At 52.0% G+C, this 21180-nt stretch overlaps 2 protein-coding genes across 13 annotated transcripts in view; one reads left to right on the top strand and one right to left on the bottom strand.

Annotated features, from left to right (window-relative positions):
- FBXW4 (F-box and WD repeat domain containing 4) overlaps positions 1-10738 on the top strand; it is an 84515-nt gene extending 73777 nt beyond the window's left edge. For both annotated transcript variants that reach the window (XM_063781067.1, XM_016919170.3), the window contains exons 7-9: positions 8925-9065; positions 9633-9774; positions 9992-10738. In XM_063781067.1, coding sequence (XP_063637137.1) covers positions 8925-9065; positions 9633-9774; positions 9992-10111 — 403 coding nt within the window. In that variant the 3' untranslated portion in view covers positions 10112-10738. The remainder of the gene's footprint in view (positions 1-8924; positions 9066-9632; positions 9775-9991) is intronic.
- A 995-nt stretch (positions 10739-11733) lies between these two features.
- DPCD (deleted in primary ciliary dyskinesia homolog) overlaps positions 11734-21180 on the bottom strand; it is a 21484-nt gene continuing 12037 nt past the window's right edge. Inside the window, exons 3-7 of one of the 11 annotated variants that reach the window (XR_010146685.1) lie at positions 20544-20668; positions 20070-20203; positions 16190-16262; positions 12352-12561; positions 11734-12029 (exon numbers count right to left, since the gene is read on the bottom strand). Coding sequence is in view for 9 of the 11 variants with exons in the window: in XM_016919164.3 (XP_016774653.1) it covers positions 11925-12029; positions 12459-12561; positions 20070-20203; positions 20544-20668 (467 nt within the window). In the remaining 2 variants the exon portion in view is untranslated. The other 10 variants (XR_010146684.1, XM_063781072.1, XM_063781069.1 and 7 more) reach the window with 10 other exon arrangements.

Below are 21180 nucleotides of genomic sequence, written 5' to 3'. Positions count from 1 at the left end.
AGGACTATAGACATGCCCCACCATGCTTGGCTAATTTTTAAATTTTTTTGTAGAGACAAGGTCTCGCTATGTTGCCCAGGCTGGTCTCGAACTCGTTGGCTCAAGTGATCCTCCCACCTTGGCCTCCCAAAGTGCTGGGATTATAGGTGTAAGCCATTGTGCCTGGCTTGTGGAGGCTTTTAATTCTCAAAATATCCGTGTCTTAGTGACTAGTGGAGGCGGAGGTGAACCTGCTGAACTCCTGGCACAGGGAAGGCTCTTGACAATGGGCTGTGGGTCACAAAGATGGGCATTCTGATGAAAGTTTTTACTTGGTTACATAGCTGGGCCTTGTGTTTGGCATCATCACCTGCCTGGGCCCAGGATGACACACAAGCCGGGTGGCGGGCTGGGTACACCACTGTGACCCAGCATCATCTCAAATGTTGGGTAATCTTTGAATGGCCTCTTCTGCCTATGGTTGCCTTGGTGAAGGGTACTCTTCGGTACAGATTTATGGTCAGGATGGAGTTCTAAGGCACCATTTATTTGACTGTTATTCTCTTATGAAACCCCTAGATCTCATTAACCCCAAACACTGGGTCTTTATTGAAACCAGAATGGACTCTAATGAGAATAGGTATGAGACAGTGATTAGCCAGGCATGGTGGCTCATGCCTGGAATCCCAGCACTTTGAGAGACTGAGGCAGGAGGATCGCTTGAGCTCAGGAGTTTGAGAGTAGCCTGGGCAATATGGTGAGACCTTGTTTCTTACCAAAAAAAATTAAAAACAGAACAAAACAAACAACTATGGCCTCAGTTCTTCCTGGAGCCTGAGAAGAAACAACCCCGCCCGCTCTGGCCAGCCTGTGGGCTCTGCTGCTTGTGGCAGGGTTGCCCTGGGCACCACTTGGCAGTGCCTTCTCTCCAGCCCCAGGTTCATCCACTGGGAGGAACCAGGCTTTGTTTAAACATCTGTCCTGTCCCCAGAGAAGCTTGGAGGACCAAATGGTACAGCGATTGAGGAAAGATGCCCTGGTGGAGGCATTTGCTTTTGGTGGGAGGAAATGGATGGACGGGATGACTCTCTAGAGCTGTCTTTCCCAGAGAAGCCCAAGTAGATAATAAAGCCATGTAGAAAATAGGATTAAGGTAATGAACAGGCAGGACAAAGTTTGATCTTTCAGTAACACCAAAGCCTGACTGACAGGCCAATCCGAGAGGTGGAGCAGCATTGCCGGCAGGACTTGGGGTTGGGCAGTGAGCGGTGCTGGATGGATTCTTTGCTTTTAACCTGTCACTGCTGAAACTTGAGGAGCGCCTGGATTTTCTCTTTTATGTATGTGCTGGGGCTTGGGCAGAGAGCGGGGAGTACTGGAGGGGCAGTTTGCCCTAAGCATTGCTATACCCTGGATGATGGTGGGGGCTGGGACACATTCAAAGCTGTAGCCACCCACTGGGCACCAGCGCTCCCATCAGGGGAGCCATCACCCACGTCTATGTGTGTCTCTCAGCTACTCACCCTCAGGCAGCCAATGCTGCTTCTCACAGAACCTGGACCCCTTTCAGGGTCACCACTGTTCCCTCAGCCCCTCATTCCATCAAGACCACTAGAGACTGTTCTCCTTGCAGGCTGGGCTGGAACAGGGATGGAGGGGCAGTTGCTAGCTGGAGCACACAGGTCAGAAGGCAGCCACAGGCACACAGCCGTTGCCTAAGTGGCAAGGAGCTTGGCTGTCCCCTTCCCCCTTCCTCTTCTTTTCTTTTCTTTTTTTTTTTTTGAGACAGTCTCGCTCTATTACCCAGGGTGGAGTACAGTGGTGCTATCTCGGCTCACTGCAAACTCCGCCTCCCGGGTTCACGCCATCCTCCTGCCTCAGCCTCCCGAGTAGCTGGGACTACAGGCGCCTGCCACCGCGCCCAGCTAATTTTTTGTATTTTTAGTAGAGACAGGGTTTACACCGTCTTAGCCAGGATGGTCTCGATCTCCTGACCTCGTGATCCACCTGCCTCGGCCTCCCAAAGTGCTGGGATTACAGGTGTGAGCCACTGCGCCTGGACTTTTTCTGCTTTTCTGTCTTCTGGAACTGGGTACCATGGGATTAGGCCCAAGGACAGAGGATTACTATCTAAATGAGAAAGAGTCCTTCACCCAACCTCAAAGTGCCAGAATATTTCTGCTTCTGATGGTAGGTGGTCTTCAAGCCCATTCCCTAACTCCCAAGTGCCAGGAATTCCGGTATCTTCATCTTGATTGACCAACCACTGAAGTATCCCTAGCTAGGCCCTGTGATCCCATCAGGCCCTGAGGAACTATGCCAAAGCCATCCTGCCCGAGCCTGGGGTTTGGAGGAATCAAGGCTCATCTTGTGTTCTCTGTCTATGTTTGAGCAGGACCCTTCCTTGGCTAGGCCCCAGGGAAGGTGCCATGTGTTGACTGTGTGGGGCCCAGCTCCTGGCAGCTGGAAGGCCCAAGTGGGTCTGACTGGCCTGACATCACAAATACCCGCTTCCTCCATAGGCTTCCTCTTGCTGTGGGTTTTATTTTTTTCTGCCAAGGGGCATTTGAGATGGACCTAGCACTGGTGCCCTGAGCACAGGGCACAGCTGGGCCCCTGATAGCCTGTGGGCAGGTGGGCTTCAGGATGGAGAGCCCTTTAATCCCAGACCTGAAGGTGTCATAGTAGGTCCAGCCACAGTCACAGCCCTAAGCCCCACTGGGATTGTGGGGTGGGGAAAGGGGTGGGGAGGTGGTTGGTGACCTGGCTGCTCCTAGGGTATTGAGTCCTTGGCCAGGTCCTGTGCTGCCCTGTGTGTGTGGCAAGCCCTGCACACATCCCATTGATTCCCCTTCCCCTTTGGGCCAGGGTCATCCCTGGTCCCCTGTTACACCTCCACTTCCACCTCAAAGCTCCCAAGTTCCCCTTTTCTCAACAAAGGCAGGGGCAGAATAGGCTTCTCACCCATCCTAACAGATGCCCTAGATTTTTCTCCTCTGAGCCTGTGCTCAAGCCAACCCCATGCCCAGAATACCCCCTCTTGTGCCTAATGAAACCCTGCTTGCTCTTCAGTATAAACAGCACCTCCACCACGAAGCTCTCCTTGATCCTGACCCCTGTGGCTGGAGTTGGTGGCCCTTTCCACTGAACACAGTGTTGGAACACTGATAAGGGCCACCTGGTCAGCCATGGCTGTGGCCTGGTAGAACTCTCCCTCTGAGCTGGGAACTGACCTTGGTATCCTGAACTGAGCACAGGATATGAGTGAGTATCAGGGCATCTAATGACATTTGGAATAAATGGTAAGGGACATCTGGCTGGAGCCCCTTCTGTCTGGAGAAGGAAGCCGTGTCCTGCACACAGGCTGGGCCACTCTGAGAGCACTGTTAGTGCCCATCCTGCCCAGGTGTGGCTTTGTCTGCCCTGGCCCTCTGCCCCCACCTTGTGCAGGGGCCTGGCCCACAGTCAGGGTGATTACGGGAACTGCCCCTCTTTAAAGTACCTCCCTTCTCCTTTGAAAGCATTACTGATAGCTTTTTTTCATTCTCTTTTTTCTTTACCTCTTTAAGGAACCCTGTAATTTCTTTCTCTTTCTTTCTCCCCCCTTAACTTTTTCTTTCTTGTCTCCTCTGTCCCCCTGAACTCTTTGAAATTGGCTCTCTGCCTGCTGACACCAAACTGATACTTTGCGTTTCACTTCTCCTTATCCCTTTATGGCAACAGATGTTGAAATTTTGTATCCTTTTATCTACCCGGCTGCCCCTTCCTGTAATTATGGCCCCCTTGTTAGCAGTACAAAGTGGGCTGCCTGGCCTTTGAGCCATTGTGTCTGAACACATGTGCGTGGGCGGGTGCTGGGGGTGTGTGCACACAGACACATGCATGTGAGAGGCTGTATGCTTGAGAAGGCCCTTCCTTCTCACCTGATGGGGCTGAGGCAAGTGAAGCTTCCATAGCTCCTCCATTGTTAATGTTTAGAACCTATCTGTCCCCTTGATTCTCTCACTACCTCCACCAGAGGGCAAGCCTCTGGGCATCTGTGAGGTGGAAAAGCCTGCAAAGAGCTGGAAAGGGCTGGAGGTGACCCTGGGTAACTCTTGGGGCAAGTCCTGAGGATGTTGAGGGGCCAGTGATGGAGTGGCTGCATTGTCTGTGAAGGTGGGGAGTGCCACCACCCTGAAGCATATAGATCTAAGATTTACTAGGTGCGTGACCCCTGCGCCTTCATTTTCTCATCTGTAAAATGGGGTTAAGAAACTTACCTCCAAAGCCTGTTGTGAGGATTAAATGGGCTGATACGAGTAAAACACTCAGCACGTTGCCTGGTACACAGTATGGACTCAGGATATGTGAGCTGTTGCTGCGGTGGCTACTCTGCCACCAGGTAACCTAAGCAGCCGTCTCATCTGGCTCCAGCAGACACAAAGAGAACAACAGGCCCTTCAGCTTACTTCCCTCTGTTCCCGTCATCCTGAAAGCTGCTACCAGACGGGATTTCCAGGAGCTCTGCCTTTATCATGGATTCAGGCTCTGCCTTTCCTTGCTATACGACATTGTCACTTTTTGTCTGTGACTCTTGGTTTCCTTATCTACAATCGGGGCCTGGACTAGGACAATCACTGTTTGTTCAAAAGCCTCATGGCTGTCTGCCACTCACGGAGTTTGTGCCAGGTGAGGGATGTGCACCCTAAGGCCCACTGTGGCCTGGAGGCCAGACCCTGCCAGCACACTCCCAAGCCTCCAACCAAACCAGATTGCCAGCTGCCGCCAAAACAGCCTGGTTGCCCTAGTGCTGCACCTTTGTTGTTGCTGCTCCTGCCACCTGGGCCATCTCCCTATCTTGTCATTGCCTATGACAGCCCTGTCTGTCAGTGAAGAATCAGTCAACACCCCCAGTCAGAAATGCTTGCTTTTCTTAGCTGCCCCCTTGTAGAACTTTCCGTTGTTCTCTGTGGTACCTACCAACTCACATTTTGATTTGTTAGTTGGATATATGTTGCAGACTTCTTTCTCTCCCTGGATTGAATACTCCTTGAAGGCAGGGACAAAGTCTTCTTGATCAAGTCACAGCTTACATCTCCCTGTAGTTTCCATTAAGCACAATGCTTTGTATACAGAAGATGCTCGACTGAAGGAAGGAGACAGAAGGGAGGAAAAACCTCCCATTCTCTTTGCAGCCATGTTGGGCCAGCTTATACCTTCAAGCCATCTGTCCCCTAGGCAGCAGAGATGGAAGGTGGTCAACTCTTTTGTCACCCTTCCCTCCTCTCTCTCTCTCCAAAAGCCATTGTTGCATTTCAAGGTAGCACATGGCAGACAAGTGCACAGGTAAGCACAGACTCAAACAGATGCAGGAATGAGCATCCATAGGGTCTCCAGAGAACAGCATCAGGAATTCAGTATGTTAAAAATGACTGAAAAATGGTGTGGGAGCCACGGACATGCTGAGCTGTGGGTTGCGAGGTGGAGGAGGTGGTGACTCAGGAGTGCTCTAGTACAGGCGGCTGTTGGGGAGGCTGGGAGAAGTGCAGCAGGGCACCAGGCTTCCTAGCTCTGCAGACTTGGTGGGCAGGGGTAGGGTGCCAGGGACTGCCCCCTGTGCCCAGTCCAGCTTAGCACTCAGGGCCTGTCCCTGGCGGGCTATCCAGGTTTTTAGGGCCAGCCCCTACCATCAGTTAGCTGCCCCCACAAAGATGGTGATGGGTGTCAGCATTTCATGTAAATGTCCCTCCTCTCTGACTGGCAGGAAGTTCTCTCCCTCCAGCTGCAGTAGAGTCACCTGGGCAGCAGGATGGTTTGGGCCAGGGGGCCCTGACCTCTCAGGGGTGTGGCCGCACTCTGCTTGCTTCTTCTTGTCCAGGTAGTGGGGTTCCCAGGAGCAGCCTGCACACGGTCAGAGCCAAGGAAACAGGTCTCCCCCAGGTTGCCCCTCCTCAGCCTGCGTCTCATTCATCAGGCTCACACAGATGGCCCCATCTGTCTTTATGTTTCCCTGGGTGGAGAGAGAATTGCTGGACTTGACTCGGGGGAGGCTAGGGTGTGGAGGCCCCCAGCCCTTAGTGGCTCCTGGAGGCCTGGGCTTTGTCCACGGGAGTTGGAAGGGAATGGACTTTTTGTCTGGCCTTCTATAGTGACAGGCTGGCCCTTGCTCCCATCTTGGCCTGGGGCTCTGAGCAGCAGCCCTGTTCCCACACAAGCTGTGCAACAGCCAAGGCTCTGCACCCCCCTCTCGCCCCCCACAGTGAGAGGCCGAGAAGCATTCTTAACATTCTTTCCAGAGAAAAGGGGTGAAATGTCTGAATTTGGGGGGTCACCACGTTATACAAATTGCAATCTAATCGTTTTTATAAGAACACACTTGCAGTTAGAAAAGGAGCCCAGGAGGAGGGGATGAGGAGACAGACAGCTTGTTTTGTCCCCTTTTCCCCCAAAGTTTGGGGCTATTGTCGGGCCAATCTCTCCCTCTACCAGAGCAGTTGAGCTAGAGTTTTCTAGTTAAATAGGTCTTGGGGTGGGGGCCGAGAAGGGCCCACGGTGCCATTTCTGTTTGTTTTCCCAAATCAAAGCCCCAGCAGGGCTCCTGTGGCACTGCTGGGTTGCTATTAGAAGAGATGGGCCTTTTCCCAGAGCCTGGTGTGTCAGTTTATGCTCTGAACTTAACCTCACGGGCACCACACAACAGAGCCTTGAGGGTCCTGGGCCCAGGGGCAAAAGAAATTGTATCTTTTTATTGGCCCATTTAAAGTGTGTGTGGCCATTTTAGAGAACCAGAGAACAGCACAGCAGAAAGAAACTTCTCAGCCCCTGCCAGGCTGTGCGGGCAGACCAGGGGCTCTCAGGACTTGTGCTGGCCCCCAGGGCCTGGTGCTCATTGGGCCCTTGGCTCTCCCCCTGAGGGTAGGGACCCCTTGGGCTGTCCTGTATTTCTGACTGCAGATACTTATGGCCATGACATTTTCCAGTGGTGGCATGAATGCTGGGGTAGGGGCCCAGCTTGGCAGCCCAGTCTGGGTGGGCCTTTTATACTGCTGTCCCTGTGCAGCCCCATGAGTGCCCAGCTCTCCTTCCCTCTGAACCCAGGGACCAGGGTGGGCAGGTAGAGCCATGCTGGGCTTCAGTCCTCCCAACCCCCACTGCCTTTCATCTTCTATTTCAAACAAACATGAAATTACTTCTATAGATTAAAGGGGAGAGCTCCTCAATCATTCCTTAAGGCCTCACTAATGGAGGGGGCAGGGCCCCCAAATCTGGAAGAGGGAGGAGAACTGTGGAGCCAAACAGCCCCTACCCAGCATGCACCCAGTATACCTGTGAAAGAGAGAGAATGACTCCCCTACAGGGGCTCTGGCCTGCCCAGGGTGGCTGAATCTTGGCTGGTGGCCCATCTGGGAAGGCAGGGCTTCTCTGGGAGCCAAGGTTAGCAGTCTCTATGGGATGCTGATCTGGGGAGAAGGCCTTCTGCCTGATCCCTCTCAGGAGCCCCCCAACAGACAGAGGCTTGCCATCTTCTCCCCACAGGCCCAGCTCTGGGCTACTGAGAGGAAGACCAGAACTTCCCTGAGGAGGCTGGTAGCAGGGGTGCTGTCTTGGGGATTAATTCCCCACTGGCAGCAGCAGTGCTCCTGGCCAGGGCCCACTGCCCAGGGCTCAAAGGGGGAAAGGTGGAAGGGGCAGAAAGGAACCCCCAGTCTCCTCCTTTGATTCCTTCGGCCTTCGGGAAGATGGCAGCTCTGTCGGGGAGAAGGGAGGTTGTGGGTCAGGGTCTCAATGAGGTGGAAGGACGAGAGCTGACATCTGCATTCAGACATGTGGCTGGCTGCCTTGTCTGCCTCAAGCCCTTTGCTGACATGCTACTTGGGCCAAAAGGGCTGGTGAGCCATGAAGTCCCCTCACTCCATGCCAGGGCCTCTTACCTGGACATCCCTGTGAAGTGTCCATGGCCTTGTTTCTCCTGTCATGGCATGGGGAAAGCCCAGCGTCTCACGGGTAAAGGAAGCTAAGGCATCAGGCCTGGAGGGCGCCCCTTTTCCTTCATTTCCCCCTGTCATTCTGTGGAAACTCCATACTTCTACCCATCCCCTGGCTGCAGGGATTAGCGGGTGCACTTGATGTTGAGGGGTAGTTGCTAGGGACAGGAGGCCCCCCTACATAGTTGCTAGGGGTCTGGCATCAGGGCAAAGGGTCTGCCCACTGCCGCGGTCACGGAGGGAATTACACAGTCACAAAGAAATTGTTCTTCTCAGTAATCTGCTCTCGGCCACCGGGTGGGGTGAGGGTGGGGGGAGCAGGCTGGAGCCCCACAGGCTGGGGGCTGTGATCACAGAGGCGTGCTAGCCCCGGGCTGGGGGCCAGCTAGACCAGGAACACCAGGGACAGCTCGCTAAGCTGCTTTCTCAGCGATTTTTCTCCCCAGACACAAAGGTGTTTACTTGTTTTAACATCTCCTGGGACTCCCCTTCTCCCTTTGTGTGGTCTTTATCCCCAATGAGGTTTGAGCCCCAGATTACAGGCAGGAATTAAGGCATTGGACTCAGGCAGCTCAGAACTACATGACCTGCAGGATCAAGAAGTATAAAGTAACCAAGTGTGTGTGTGTGTGCATGTGCATGTGAATGTGAGGGGGGCCGACCCCTTCAGCAAGCCCCCCCATTCATTGTCCTGAGGAGGAGTGGCTGGGTGGGTGGCAGCCGGCACACAGGTGTGATGGAGGGGCTGCTGAGGGCTGGGATGCTGGGGGAGGGGTGGGGCCTGGGACTGGTTGCAGAGGCCTCATGGCAGGGGTGAGGTGGGTAGGAATTGGGCATCTCCTCCCTGAGCCCCCTTCCTTGAGTCTCATTCTAGCTGAGGAAAGAGAACATTTCCCCAAGGTCTGATGCCCTCTGAAGGTGGAACGAATGTGTATGACCCACGTGGAGCAGCCTCTCACTCCGTCCTTCCCTTCCCAGTGGGCAGCTGATGACACACTTGGGCAGTGACTTTCCCCCAGGGGCTGGGGTGCTGGATGTCATGTATGAATCCCCTTTCACACTGCTGTCCTGTGGCTATGACACCTATGTTCGCTACTGGGACCTCCGCACCAGTGTCCGGTGAGTGTGCTGGGCAGGGAGGACAGGTGGTGGGGGCCCTGCACCAATCCTGGTCCTTCCTCCAGTCCTGGGTTGGCCCATGGGAGAGGGCACAGAGACTCCATGTCAGGGCTGGGAAGGAAGAGGCCTGCAAGGTCACTAGACTTCCTACATTTGGGCAGCCCTGGTCCCAGTGGCTTGGCTATAGCCAACAGGCCTTGGCAAAGGCAGGCGTTTCCCAGAGCCTCTGGAGCCGTCAGGGTACTGTCACTCAATATTCTCTCCCAGCCTTTCTTGAGGCCTGTGTTACTTCAACCTTTCTTGAGTCCAGTGACAAGTAGCTGGCCATGTGAAAACAGAAGTGCAGGTATAATCTGCTGTGTCGTCTGGGCCATGGCGAGAGCCCTCTACAGAAGATGCTTTCTCCCATGAAGTTCGGTTTTTGATGAATCTGATGATTTAGGCTTCTTTCTCTTCCATCCCGGAATGGCTCCTTAATGCTCCCCTCAGCCACTCTAGGCCCAGGAAAGCTGGGGTAGAGGTGGAGGGTACCCTAAACCTCCCTCTGCTTCTCCTCTTCCTGGACAGGAAATGTGTCATGGAGTGGGAGGAGCCCCACGACAGCACCCTGTACTGCCTGCAGACAGATGGCAACCACCTTCTGGCCACAGGTTCCTCCTACTACGGTGTTGTACGGCTGTGGGACCGGCGTCAAAGGGCCTGCCTGCACGTAAGTGTCCTGCCCACCTCTTCTCCAGCATGCCAGGACTCATGATTATGGGCTGCATTTGGGAGAGGGTGAGGTAGCCAAGGACGTGCCTAGAAAGGGTTGGAAGAAGCCTACAATGGCACATGTCCCTCTTCCCCGGGGCCTGGGGATCCTGGGTTAGGGCACACCCATGTCCCACTTGGAAAGCTCTTACCACTTCCTGTGCCCTCCCTTCCAGGCCTTCCCGCTGACGTCGACTCCCCTCAGCAGCCCTGTGTACTGCCTGCGTCTCACCACCAAGCATCTCTATGCTGCACTGTCTTACAACCTCCACGTCCTGGATTTTCAAAACCCATGACCGTCAGGGCCACCCCTGCCTCTGGGCCAGGGAAACCAGCTACTCAGGGACTTCTCTTGCCTGGAGGGTACAGTGATAGCTCCTCCTCACTGCCCCACTGTGCTCCTGGGCCTGTGACCCCAGTGCTCAGGCACCTTGCACTAGAGGCTTCTGACTCCTGGGACTTTGGAGCTTACCAGAGATGCAGTCCCTCCCAGGAACCTGTTGGAGAGGCAGGACCTGCTGCTTTAGAGTGTGGCTGAACCCGGGCCTTGCGTCCCTGTTTGGCCAGAGCAAGGATCTGGCCTGGAGAGGCCCATCCTATACCCCTTATTAGAGCCATGACAGCCTACAGAGTGAGGTGAGGTGCTCCCACCTTCCCAGATGGTTCCTTTCTGCCCCTTCCTGGAAGGAAAGGTGAGGCTGCCAATAGCCTCCTGGCACCAGCCAGACCTCACCCTTGACCAACCTCTCGGGGCTGGGGGTTCATTCCTGGGGCACTGTGGCCTGGTTTTGCTTTGAAACCAAGAAAGAGCAAAGGGAACCCAGCAGTTCTGAGTGAGTTCTGAGCCAGCCCTACCTCAGGCTGGCTGTTGAGACATGCTACAATTTTCATTTTTGTAAAAATAAAGCTTGATTGTTCACAGATCTGGTTCCTCACTGGCTGAGTAGTCCTAGGAGGCGCCAGGAGAAGGGAACAGCAGACCCAAGCTCAGGGTTGTATGTGCTGCTGAAACGACAAGACCAGCCTCATGGCTCTGTGTCCCAAAGAACAAAGGTTTCTTTTTTTCAGGAAGAGTTCCCATTGACGACCTATCCCTTAGCCTTTGGGGTGTGGAGGGTCACCTGTGGGTTTGGAGAGGGGACTGTGGAAAGGGTACAGGCTGCTGGAAGCTCAGTTGTTACCTGTGGTGACCCCTACCCCAACACACACCCTTGGCAAAATTATGACCCTTATTCTGGCTTTTTACCCACAATGCCTTAACATCCTGTGTTCTATTTCCAAGGTTTCTGTTTTGTTTTTTGTTTTTGTTTTGTTTTGTTTTGAGACGGAGTCTTGCTCTGTTGCCCAAGCTAGAGTGCAGTGGCATGATCTTGGCTCACTGCAACCTCCGCCTCCCAGGTTGAAGCGATTCTCCTGCCTCAGCCTCCCGAGTAGCTGGAATTACAGGCATGCGCCACCATGGCCGGCTGATTTTTGTGTTTTTAGTAGAGACAGGGTTTCACCATGTTGGCCAGGCTGGTCTTGAACTATTGACCTCAGGTGAGCCGCCCGTCTCGTCCTCCCAAAGTGCTGGGATTAAGACGTGAGCCACTGCACCTGGCCGGTTTCTGCATTTTTAAAACTTTTCCCTTGCCCACACATCTTCAGGAGTTTCCTCTGAGCCACTTCTGCAAGCTATGGTAGCACAGGAAGACCCTCCAGCCTGGTCTTCCTCTGAGTTTGTGTAAACAGGTTGCGGGGAAAGGCCAGCCCTGCCCTGCTAGGGCCATGTGCTCCCACCCTATTCTCCCTTTTTGTGGAAAGCTTTATGTTGTAGGTCTCCGGGATAGAGAAAGGAATGTCATCACACCCTCCCGAGGGAGGCCAGTGGGGTCTGGGGCCAGGCAGCATACAGAGGGGAACAAGAGGGCAGTCCCTGTGCAGTAAGTAACTCAGAATGACTTTACTCAGGAAATATGACCATGACTCACTGGCTAGGAGTGCCCCATGCCCAGTTCTTAGAGACCCTTGATAGCTCCTAGAAGACAGGAGGCTGCCGTGGTCAAGAAGGGCCAAGCCTTGAAGTCTCACGGCACCCCCTGTGGTGGAGGTATAAGGCTCAGGGGCCAACTACTGGGTCTTGCAGTCCCCATCGTTGCCATGGGCTGTCTTTACCTTCTTTAGTTCCTTCTGTAGCTCAGACTCGGCCACCATAACCTCCTTTGGCTTCTGGTACTGTGGATGCAGCCAGGAATAAGAAAATAATTCAGTCACTGTCCCATCTCCTTCCACACACGCTTGGGGCCCCTTCTCCTTCTGATCCCCTTATTTGCACGAGAAAATTGAGGCCTGTAGGATTGAATGATTTGCTCAAGGTCATGTGACTGAGTAGGAGCAGACCTTGGACCAGAAGAACCCAAGTTCAGCAATTTCCACCGCTTCCCTTTCATCCTCTACCCTCTTCTAGCTGTGAATTATATGGTCAGGCTCCTCCCTGAGCCCCCTCCCTGCTCTCCCCCATGCTGAATTAGAGATGCCTATTCTCCCACAAGCATACCCTAGGGCTTGGGGCTAGAACTGAGGACTCTGATGGGATGGGAAGTGGGCAGGGAAAGAGGAAGACTCTCCCTGATGCAGTGTCCAAGAAGTCTGGGTGAATCTTACAGAGATGATCAGGGTGCAGTTGGCGTGGGCAAAGCTCAGCAAGGCGTCATCCAGAGGTAGCTGGTGTCTATCTAGATCAGGAATGGAGAACTTCTTGTAGTACCTGTGGGGACACCGAGAGGCCATTGGGGCACTCGGCAAGGTGACCCAACAGCCAGGCGTCAGGCCCTCTGCTGCCTAGCTTCTACCTAGTTCTCCCACACCTTCCACACACGCAGAGAGGGAGAAGGGAAACCAGTTAGAACACCAGTATTTCAGAGCTCAGTGGCCCTGGAAAGCATAGAATGCAAGCCTTATGTCCAGTCCAGTGGCAGAAGAGCAGAACCTAGTTATAATTCTGTGATTAGACCAGGGGTTGTAGTGACTCACATCTCAGAGCTGGGTCTCCCAAAGACAGGCAGAAGAAGCCTGGAACACACAAATAGCTCAAGCAGCTTGGGACTCCTCTACCCCCAAAGCCTCATGGAGACACCAGAAAAATGGGACGTGTTCTAACAAAGGACAGAGTAAGGACATTCAGATCTGTCTCCCAAAGCTGGGGCCCTACTGTTAACATTTACATGGGAGGTCCACTGAAGGCCTCAACTACCTCTTCCTCTTCTGGGGCCTTTCAAGGCCTTGTTAGCCTGGCTCTACTTGTAGGCCAGAGGGAAAAGTATATCTACTAGGAGAAATCTCTTTGAGAGGACGAACCATGTTACTCATCACGGAAGCTGGACCTCTGGACTACTTGGCTGGCCCCAAGTCCCTACTCCTCCATTTTTACATATCACACATGGTCCTTATCATCTGCAGGTGCCGGTTCAGCGATTAATGATGCCTTTTAATTAAAAAAAAAAAAATAGAACAGATGGCAACACCCAGTCTGTAATGTGTATAACTAGACTTTGCAGGAAATTTGACCCCCCTTACCAAAAACGGAACTCGGGCTCAGAGAGATGAAATATCTTGCCCTGTTTCACGGCCAGTTGTCGGTAGGGATGGGAGTCAAGATTAGAGTAAGATTCCTTGTCCTTGGTCTGATCCTTACTACACCAAAGCACAATGAATGGCCTCCTCATCTCTAACAATACACCAATTTGGCATTTTCCTTGGTGGAAATGTGGCTTAGGCTCTGGCCAGGGGCTGCTAGACCTGTCACTTGGGCAAGGCATCACTTTCTGCTGCAGAGGTTGTATGGGCTGTGAAGGGAAACACCTCAGGCAGGTACAAACAAACTCAAGTGAGAGGCCTGGGGAGGATGGGGCTTTTAGTACTTCAGAGGGGCCTGGTCCTTGTGGTGACAGCTACCCTGAGTCCACTTCAAAAGCCCCTATGCCCTGGGGACTCAGAGAGTTGACATCAATGCAGCACTTCTGCCCCCGTCCTCCCTGCCCAAATCCCTCCGTTCAACAGAGGCTCTCGGGGCCCCTCTCCTCCCAGGTTCCCCACTCCCCACCAAGGTACTGGGACCCATGGCAGGAAAAGAATGTTTACTTAAAGGCTGACAGTTCAAAAGGAGTGGGGGCTGGGGGATCCTAATGGCATTGCAAGTTGCTTTATTTTCCAAAGCTCTGCCCCAGGGAAAGGCGATCCATCTGCCTGCAAACCGGGGATGGAATGCCTGCCTCATCCTCTTCCTAGCCAGCTCAGGCTGAGGGCTCTTCCTGGGGCCTTTGGTCTGGCCCCCAAAGGTGGCAGACACTGATAATAGGGGAGAGTCAAAGGTTAAACAGCAGAGATTAGATGAACACAAAGACTTGTTAGGAAGTGTTAACATCTTCCCTGCAAATATACACAAAAAGCAGAACCAGGAGGGAAGCAGCCCAGCAGAACCATTCCCCCAGGCTGGGGCAGTGGGACCGGAAAATGAATCCCAGGGCTTGGCCACAACAGCAAGGACAGGATCAGAGGGAACTTTAGGTGCATAGCTTGCACCTGCTTTCCTTGAACTACTCCTACCACCAGGCAAGAGGAATGGAGGCAGAGCAGGTGGAGGCTCAGCTTGGTTTTGAGTCTCTTGTAATAGATTTAGTTTATTGGTCGAGGTTAACCAACTTCTTAGAAGCTCCCGATAGGCTCAAGGGAGTAGGGAGCATCTGCCTTTTCTCCTCCTGGGGAAGCCCACCCCCTTCTCACACCCATTCCCCCAGACATAGGGTTTTTCCATGATAGGTACTGTACTTGACTTTCTCACCAGCACCTGGACAAGAGAGAGACCCACTGTGCTTCTGGAAGGGTCATAACGTTCAGCCTCAGGCAGCTGTAGGTAGGCAGCAAACATTTATTGGGCATCAACTGTGTCCCAGGCCTTGAGCTGTGAGCTGGGGATTTAAGGATGAAGAAGAGGGCGGGCCTGGTGACTCATGCCTGTAATCCCAGCACTTTGGGAGGCTGAGGTGGGAGGATCACTTGAGGCCAGGAGTTCAAGACCAGCCTGGGCAATATAGCGAGACCCTGTCTCTACAAAAAATTAAAAGAAAAGGATGAAGAAGAAACAAGGCCTCCAGATGCAGTGGCTCACTTCTGTAATCCCAGCATTTTGGGAGGCCGAGGTGGGCAGATCACTTGAGGCCAGGAGTTCAAGACCAGCCTGGCCAACATGGTGAAACCCTGTCTCTACTAAAAGCACAAAACTTAGCCAGGCGTGGTAGCGGCACCTGTAGTCCTAGCTACTTGGGAGGCTGAGGCAGGAGAATCACTTGAACCCAGGGGGCGGAGGTTGCAGTGAGCCAAGATCGTGCCACTGCACTCCAGCCTGGGCAACAGAGCCAGACTCAATCTCAAAAAAAGGAACAAGGCCATATGCCTGCTGATCAGACCTTGTTTTGTTTCTGCTAAAAGATGAACCCTTACAGCAGGATAGTTCCCTGGCCTCCTGCAGATGCCCCGCTCTCCCCCATTCCCACCTCCCTTCAATGTTCTATTTCAGCCATACAATGAAAGATGACATTTTAAAAGCTTATTCTGTGCCAGGTTCTAAACACATTTAATTGTCAAAACAACTCTCTCAGGTTGGTTACTTCTATTATCCACTTTTAAACAAAAGGAAACTGAGGCCCAGAAAAGTTAGATATCTTGCCCAACTCACAAAGCTGGTAAACAGAGAAGCCCGTATTAAAGTGAGAATTCCCCAAATCTCCTGACACCTCCATGTCTCCACATTCTCACCACAAAGTAATAGCCCTCCATAGTCTAGATTATTTGCATTTGTCCAATGATGGGGCAGATATTGAGGTGGGAGGTGGGGATGTTCAACAATGAACAGGTTGTCTCCCCTGGGGTCTGAACACTCTGCGGGTCCCCTGGGTACTCTATCCAACACATCAGCGGCCTTCCTTTCTGAATGTCAAAAGTCTTCAAAAGATGTATGTGGAAGTAAAGGCTTGTAGCAGAACTCCTGGCCCTGCCTTGTGACCCCGGACAGGTCACTTAATTTCTGGGCCTCAGTTTCCACATTCCTGCTTCGAATAAAAGAGCTGCACTAGATGAACTTGAAGTCAATGTCAAAGGGCCCAGAACAGGCCAACTCTGTACCTGTCTTCTCCCTGTTTGACAGACGACTCCTCCATTTTGACTATTTCAGAAATGATCTATTGCCTCCCACCACTCTCTACTGTATCCCCTCCCCAATCCAGCCTTTCAACCCAAAAGGGCACCAGAGGCCAGGCCCTCAGAGGGAGAGAGACTCTGGAGGCTGAAGGCAGGAGCAGGGCTGCTGTGGACAATCACTTGGGTCATGCCTCACATACCTCAGAGGGGGTGCCATGCACACCTGCACACCGCATGGCCAGAGGGGTCCAGAGAAGCCTCCAACCAGTCCGCCTTTAGAAAAGCAGCAAGCAAATCTTCTTAAACATCAAGGCTCTGGGCAAACTTGGCACCCCCACCCACAGTCGCCCCCTGCTAGACAGTCACAATCACACACACATACTAAAGGCTCTCGGCCCCACCAAAGAGAAGCCTGTTTAATCCAGAGTTTCTTAAACTTATTTAACCACAGAATCCTTTTTTCTAGTGAAGCCTATTAACACCTCCCACAGTGTTACTATCACCGATGTCAAATCAGCCAAGCTCTCCTCAGATTCCAATTTCCAAAGAACTGTTGAGGACCTGCTTCAGGCCAGCCATTGTGCTGGCCTGTACATATATGATTTCATCAAATTCCCCAAAATCTGTGAAGTAGCTGTGAGTCTTCTCTGATAGATGAGGAAACCTTGCCTAAATTCTACAGCTAACACTGGCAGAGGCCAGATTTAACCCAACAACTTCTCACTCCTGCACCCTGGCTCATTCCACTTACAGCGGCCAACTTCCAGGCTGAGGCTAGGAGCCCTCTTTCTGCACAAACGTTATCAGGAATAGATGGTCCAACACTGGGATCCTGGAAAAGCACTTTTTTCCTTCCCTGATTCATCCCTCACTAATATGTGAGGCCAAGGACATGATACACTGCAATCAATTCCTTCAAGTAAAGTCACCAACCCAGCTCTTCAGAGACAAGGCAAGTATGGGTAAAGAAACTCTGGCTTTGGTTAGTAACCACATTCCAGAATATTAGAACTGGGGCAGGTATGGAACCTCCAGGTGAAGGAAGAGGTCAAATCAGAGAGAAATGCCATGATGTGGTGGAAAGTGCAGATGTCTGGGTATCAGGAGAGACAGTCACTAACTTTCAGCAAGCTGGTTCATCATGCTGACTTTATATATACATTTATATAATCATCTATAACACAAGAATAAAAGTATGGATCCTGTCCACCTCCCGATAGAATGATGATCAGAAAACAGATTTTAAATGTACTATATCCTTAAAAAGCTAAACACTGTGGAAGGGAGTAGCCATTAAGTTTTTGGCTTCTGGCCAGAGGCCACACTTCCCCGCCTACCAGAATGGCCACCCTGGTCTGGGTGTGGTGGTTCATGCTTGTAATCTCAGCACTTCAGGAGGCCAAGGCAGGAGGATCACTTGAGCCCAGGATTTTGAGAGCAGCTTGGGCAAAATGGAGAGACCCTCAACGCTACAAAAAATTGTTTAAACTTGGCCAGATTGGGTGGTATGCGCCTATAGTCCCAGCTTCTCAGGAGGATGAGGCGGGAGGATCCCTTGAGCCCAGGAGTTCAAAGCTACAGTGAGCTATGATTGTGCAAGAAGTGGACTCTAGCCTGGGCAATAGGGCAAGACTCCATCTCTTTTTTTTTTTTTTTGAGATGGAGTCTCACTCTGTCACCCAGGCTGGAGTGCAATGGCATGATCTTGGCTCACTGCAACCTCTACCTCCTGGGTTCAAGCGATTCTCCTTCCTCAGCCTCCCGAGTAGCTGGGACTACAGGCATGCACCACCACGCCTGGCTAATTTTTGTATTTTTAGAGAGACAGGGTTTCGCCATGTTGGCCAGGCTGGTCTCAAACTCCTGACCTCAGATGATCCACCTGCCTTGGCCTCCCAGAGTGCTGGGATTACAGGCGTGAGCCACCGCGCCCGGCCAAGACTCCATCTCTTAAAAAAATAAAAATAAAAATAAAAATAAAAATAAAAAAGAATGTCTATGCAGGCTGTAACCCCTGATGAGAAATAAATCTCTCCCTTCCAAATTAATAATAATAATAATAAAGGAATACCCATTGAGTTCTATATAATTAATGGGAGTAAAGGTATAAAATACATTCTTCCAGGTAGAAGGTAAAAATGCCACTAGGTTCGGGAACGATCTGGCTAAGGGTTCAGCGGCCTCTAGGTTACCTCCCAACAGAGAGACCTGAGGGCAGGGATGAGCCAGGCTGGGACACTGGACCAGAGGCTCAGTGTGGGTTCCAAAGTGGGCCCTGAAACACTCCTCTGTCCTCTATGGGAATCCAACCCTCAGCCCTGCCCCTCCAGGGGCATCACTCCCATCTCACCTGGCCTCACCCATCATTTCAAAAATGTCCAACAACCCCTGCTTGCCTTGAGAGCTAGCCTGGGCCTCCAGCCATGGAGCTCCTGGCCAACAGCGCCACCTATGGCTGGATGTGCGCAGGAGATGGGACCCAGAGGATATGCTGGCAGATGAATTTTTTGGTGAGCTAGCTAGCCTCTTTCCTCACTCCCTGGTAATCACATTTCTGTCTGATATCTGTATTCGACAGTGACCTCTGGGGGACAAAAAAGAGGCAGCAGCCAGCTTCACAAAGTGCTGGGCTGCAGATTCAAGTGCTATCAGAAGCACTTTTGTTCCCAGTTTGGACCCAAGGCCTCTTCCACCAGGGAATGCTTGCTGAAGCATGGAGTTTGTTCTCCTACAGGCAATTTCTCTGTTGTCTGAAATTGCTAAATTCCACTTTAGGCAGTGACTCCTGTTAATGATGAGAACAATAACGGGAATAAACTGCCTCTTATCTGAGGGCTTCAAAGTGCTTTATAAACACAAACCCTTATTATTATGACTTTATATTTATAGACAAGGCCCACTACAGGGGCTGCTGGCTGCATGTACAGCAATAATCCTGAAATTAATTCATCCATCTCCACCCTTTCCCCTGTCCTCTTAACCCTGCCAAAGCAATGGGATATGGGGGTCACAAGAGGATGGCAGCACCCAGGGCTGCGATGGGGGAGTCTGGGAGCTACCCTGCTTCCCTGTGGGCCTCGTGAGCCTGAGGGAGATGGAAGGGGAGACTGGCACCACATCACCTGAGGAGATGCACAAGGAGCTGCGTCCCCATTACTGCATGTAAAGCAAGAGATGGGTGGGGGCATCCCCATGAGGCATGTTGAATGGCTTCACAGCTTGCAGACAGGTAACTTATAAAACCTCCCATCTCGATGCCCAAATCTATTTTGTGGGAGTTGTCCCTAGACTATATTCTCTCTAGCCCAGGTCAAGATTGATTCATTTCAGGGCCATTCCCTTCAGGCCTCACACAGGGCATTGTTCTTCTCCTGTGATCAGTCAGGGCTCCAGAAACCTAAATGAGATCAATGCATTTCCAAAATGGAAATGCACTGTGGCCACCTTCTGTCCTTTCAACCCCTGCAGTTTGCCTCCCCTCTAGGGGACCACAAAGGGAAGCTGAGTACCCCTTTTGAGGCATTATGCAAGAGACTTCCAAGCGGCCCAAGCATCTGCCCCACTGTCAGTCTGGGGAGGGATTAGGTTTACTGCTGCCCAGTCTGCTTTAAACTGCTGTCAAGTACTGCTTTAAAGGACTGTCACTGCCACTTCAGACAGGGGTGCCTTCCAAGCTATGGCTCCCTGCCAGCTCTGACAGTGATGTCACCAGGCCACCCTTACCAAGGCCTGGATCCAGTCAGGAGACCAAGGTCATAATAACCTTTCAGCAGAACCACCTGAGACCACAAGTTAATGGTCGTGTGATTTCCCTCATCATCTCATTCATTCAACAAATATTTACTGAGCCCCTATCTATGCCAGGTACTATACTAGATACTCATTCAAGTTTCTCTTCCCCGATGGAGCTGATTACATTATTCAGGCCGGTCCTGCAGAGAGGAAGCCCTTCCAATACCTGTAAGCAGAAGGGCTTCCTCTCTGCAGGACCGGCCTGAATAATGATCCTAACGCCAGATCAAACCCCACCCTACACCCTGCTCATACACAAGCACACAGGGTGCCTTCCACGCTACTCACTTCTTGTTGGTTGTTCTGACAATGATGCAGCGCTCCTTCTGGTCCACACAGACACTATAGACATCCTTAGGATAGGGGAGGTTTCGAATCCGCCACTGGAAACTCATCTTGGTGTCCTTGCGCATGAAGATAGGCTGCAGAAGGCAAATCCAACTGGAGGACTGTTCCTGGGGAAGGGAAGGCTCCACCCTCATCAGAGCTCTACCCCGGGGCACAACAAGACCCTCAGCTCTTCTCCACTGCTCCCCTCTGACGCTGCTATTGCTACAACACTCCAGGCCCTGAGCCCCCACCCTGGGACGATCAAGCCAAAATGTCTGTATTCATTCAAACAAACATTTATAGAGTGCTGTGTCCAGGTGGCACACTGGAGGCGAGGAGGTGAACAAGACATGGTCCCTGCCCTCAAGAGCCAGCAGCCCACAGCCCACCCCCACCTCAGTCCGTGCAAGACACCTGGACAGATGGACATACATTGGTATTGCTTTCCTTGATGAGTTCAGGCCCCAGGTTCCCTGCTCCTAGGGGCGCTGGGTCTCCTACTTCAAGCTGCCACTGGCCCATGGCTCCCAGGGCACTTTTCACACGCCACTTTCTCACTGGGGAGAGAAGCAAGCATCGGGATGAGAAGCAAGCATCGGGATGAGAGTGAAGAGAGGGTCTCTGCTCTTTTCTGCTGAATCACCGGCACCACACTAGGTAACCAGCACAAGATGAAAGTGGGAGTGTTGGGCCTTTACTCTCAGCTTTGTTAATCTAAGGAGGGACCTCACAACTTCTGAAATTTCAGTAGAGCATTTCAACATTAGACAACCCTCAAAGCGCATCTCATGGGTGCTCAGGCAAAAGGAACTGGAATGAAGCTCTGAGAAGAGCCAAGTGGAGTCAAGAAACCCTCAGGCGTGGCTTCAAGCAAGGAGAAGATGTGAAGATTAGGAAAAGGGTTGTTTCTGGTAATGGAGAAAATTTGGAACCCAAAAAGGAGTTGAAGCACACTTTTTCCCTCAAAAACATGCAGAGGAAAAAATAATTAAGAGGGTGAAAGCTGTTCTGCAGGTCTGTATCATGATTCAGAAAGTCCAAATATAGAAATTCACTCTTTTCAGGTATA

The sequence above is a fragment of the Pan troglodytes genome, chromosome 8 (genome assembly GCF_028858775.2).
Source record: "Pan troglodytes isolate AG18354 chromosome 8, NHGRI_mPanTro3-v2.0_pri, whole genome shotgun sequence".
Classification (NCBI taxonomy): domain Eukaryota; kingdom Metazoa; phylum Chordata; class Mammalia; order Primates; family Hominidae; genus Pan; species Pan troglodytes.
This window is presented reverse-complemented; position numbering and strand designations above follow the sequence as displayed.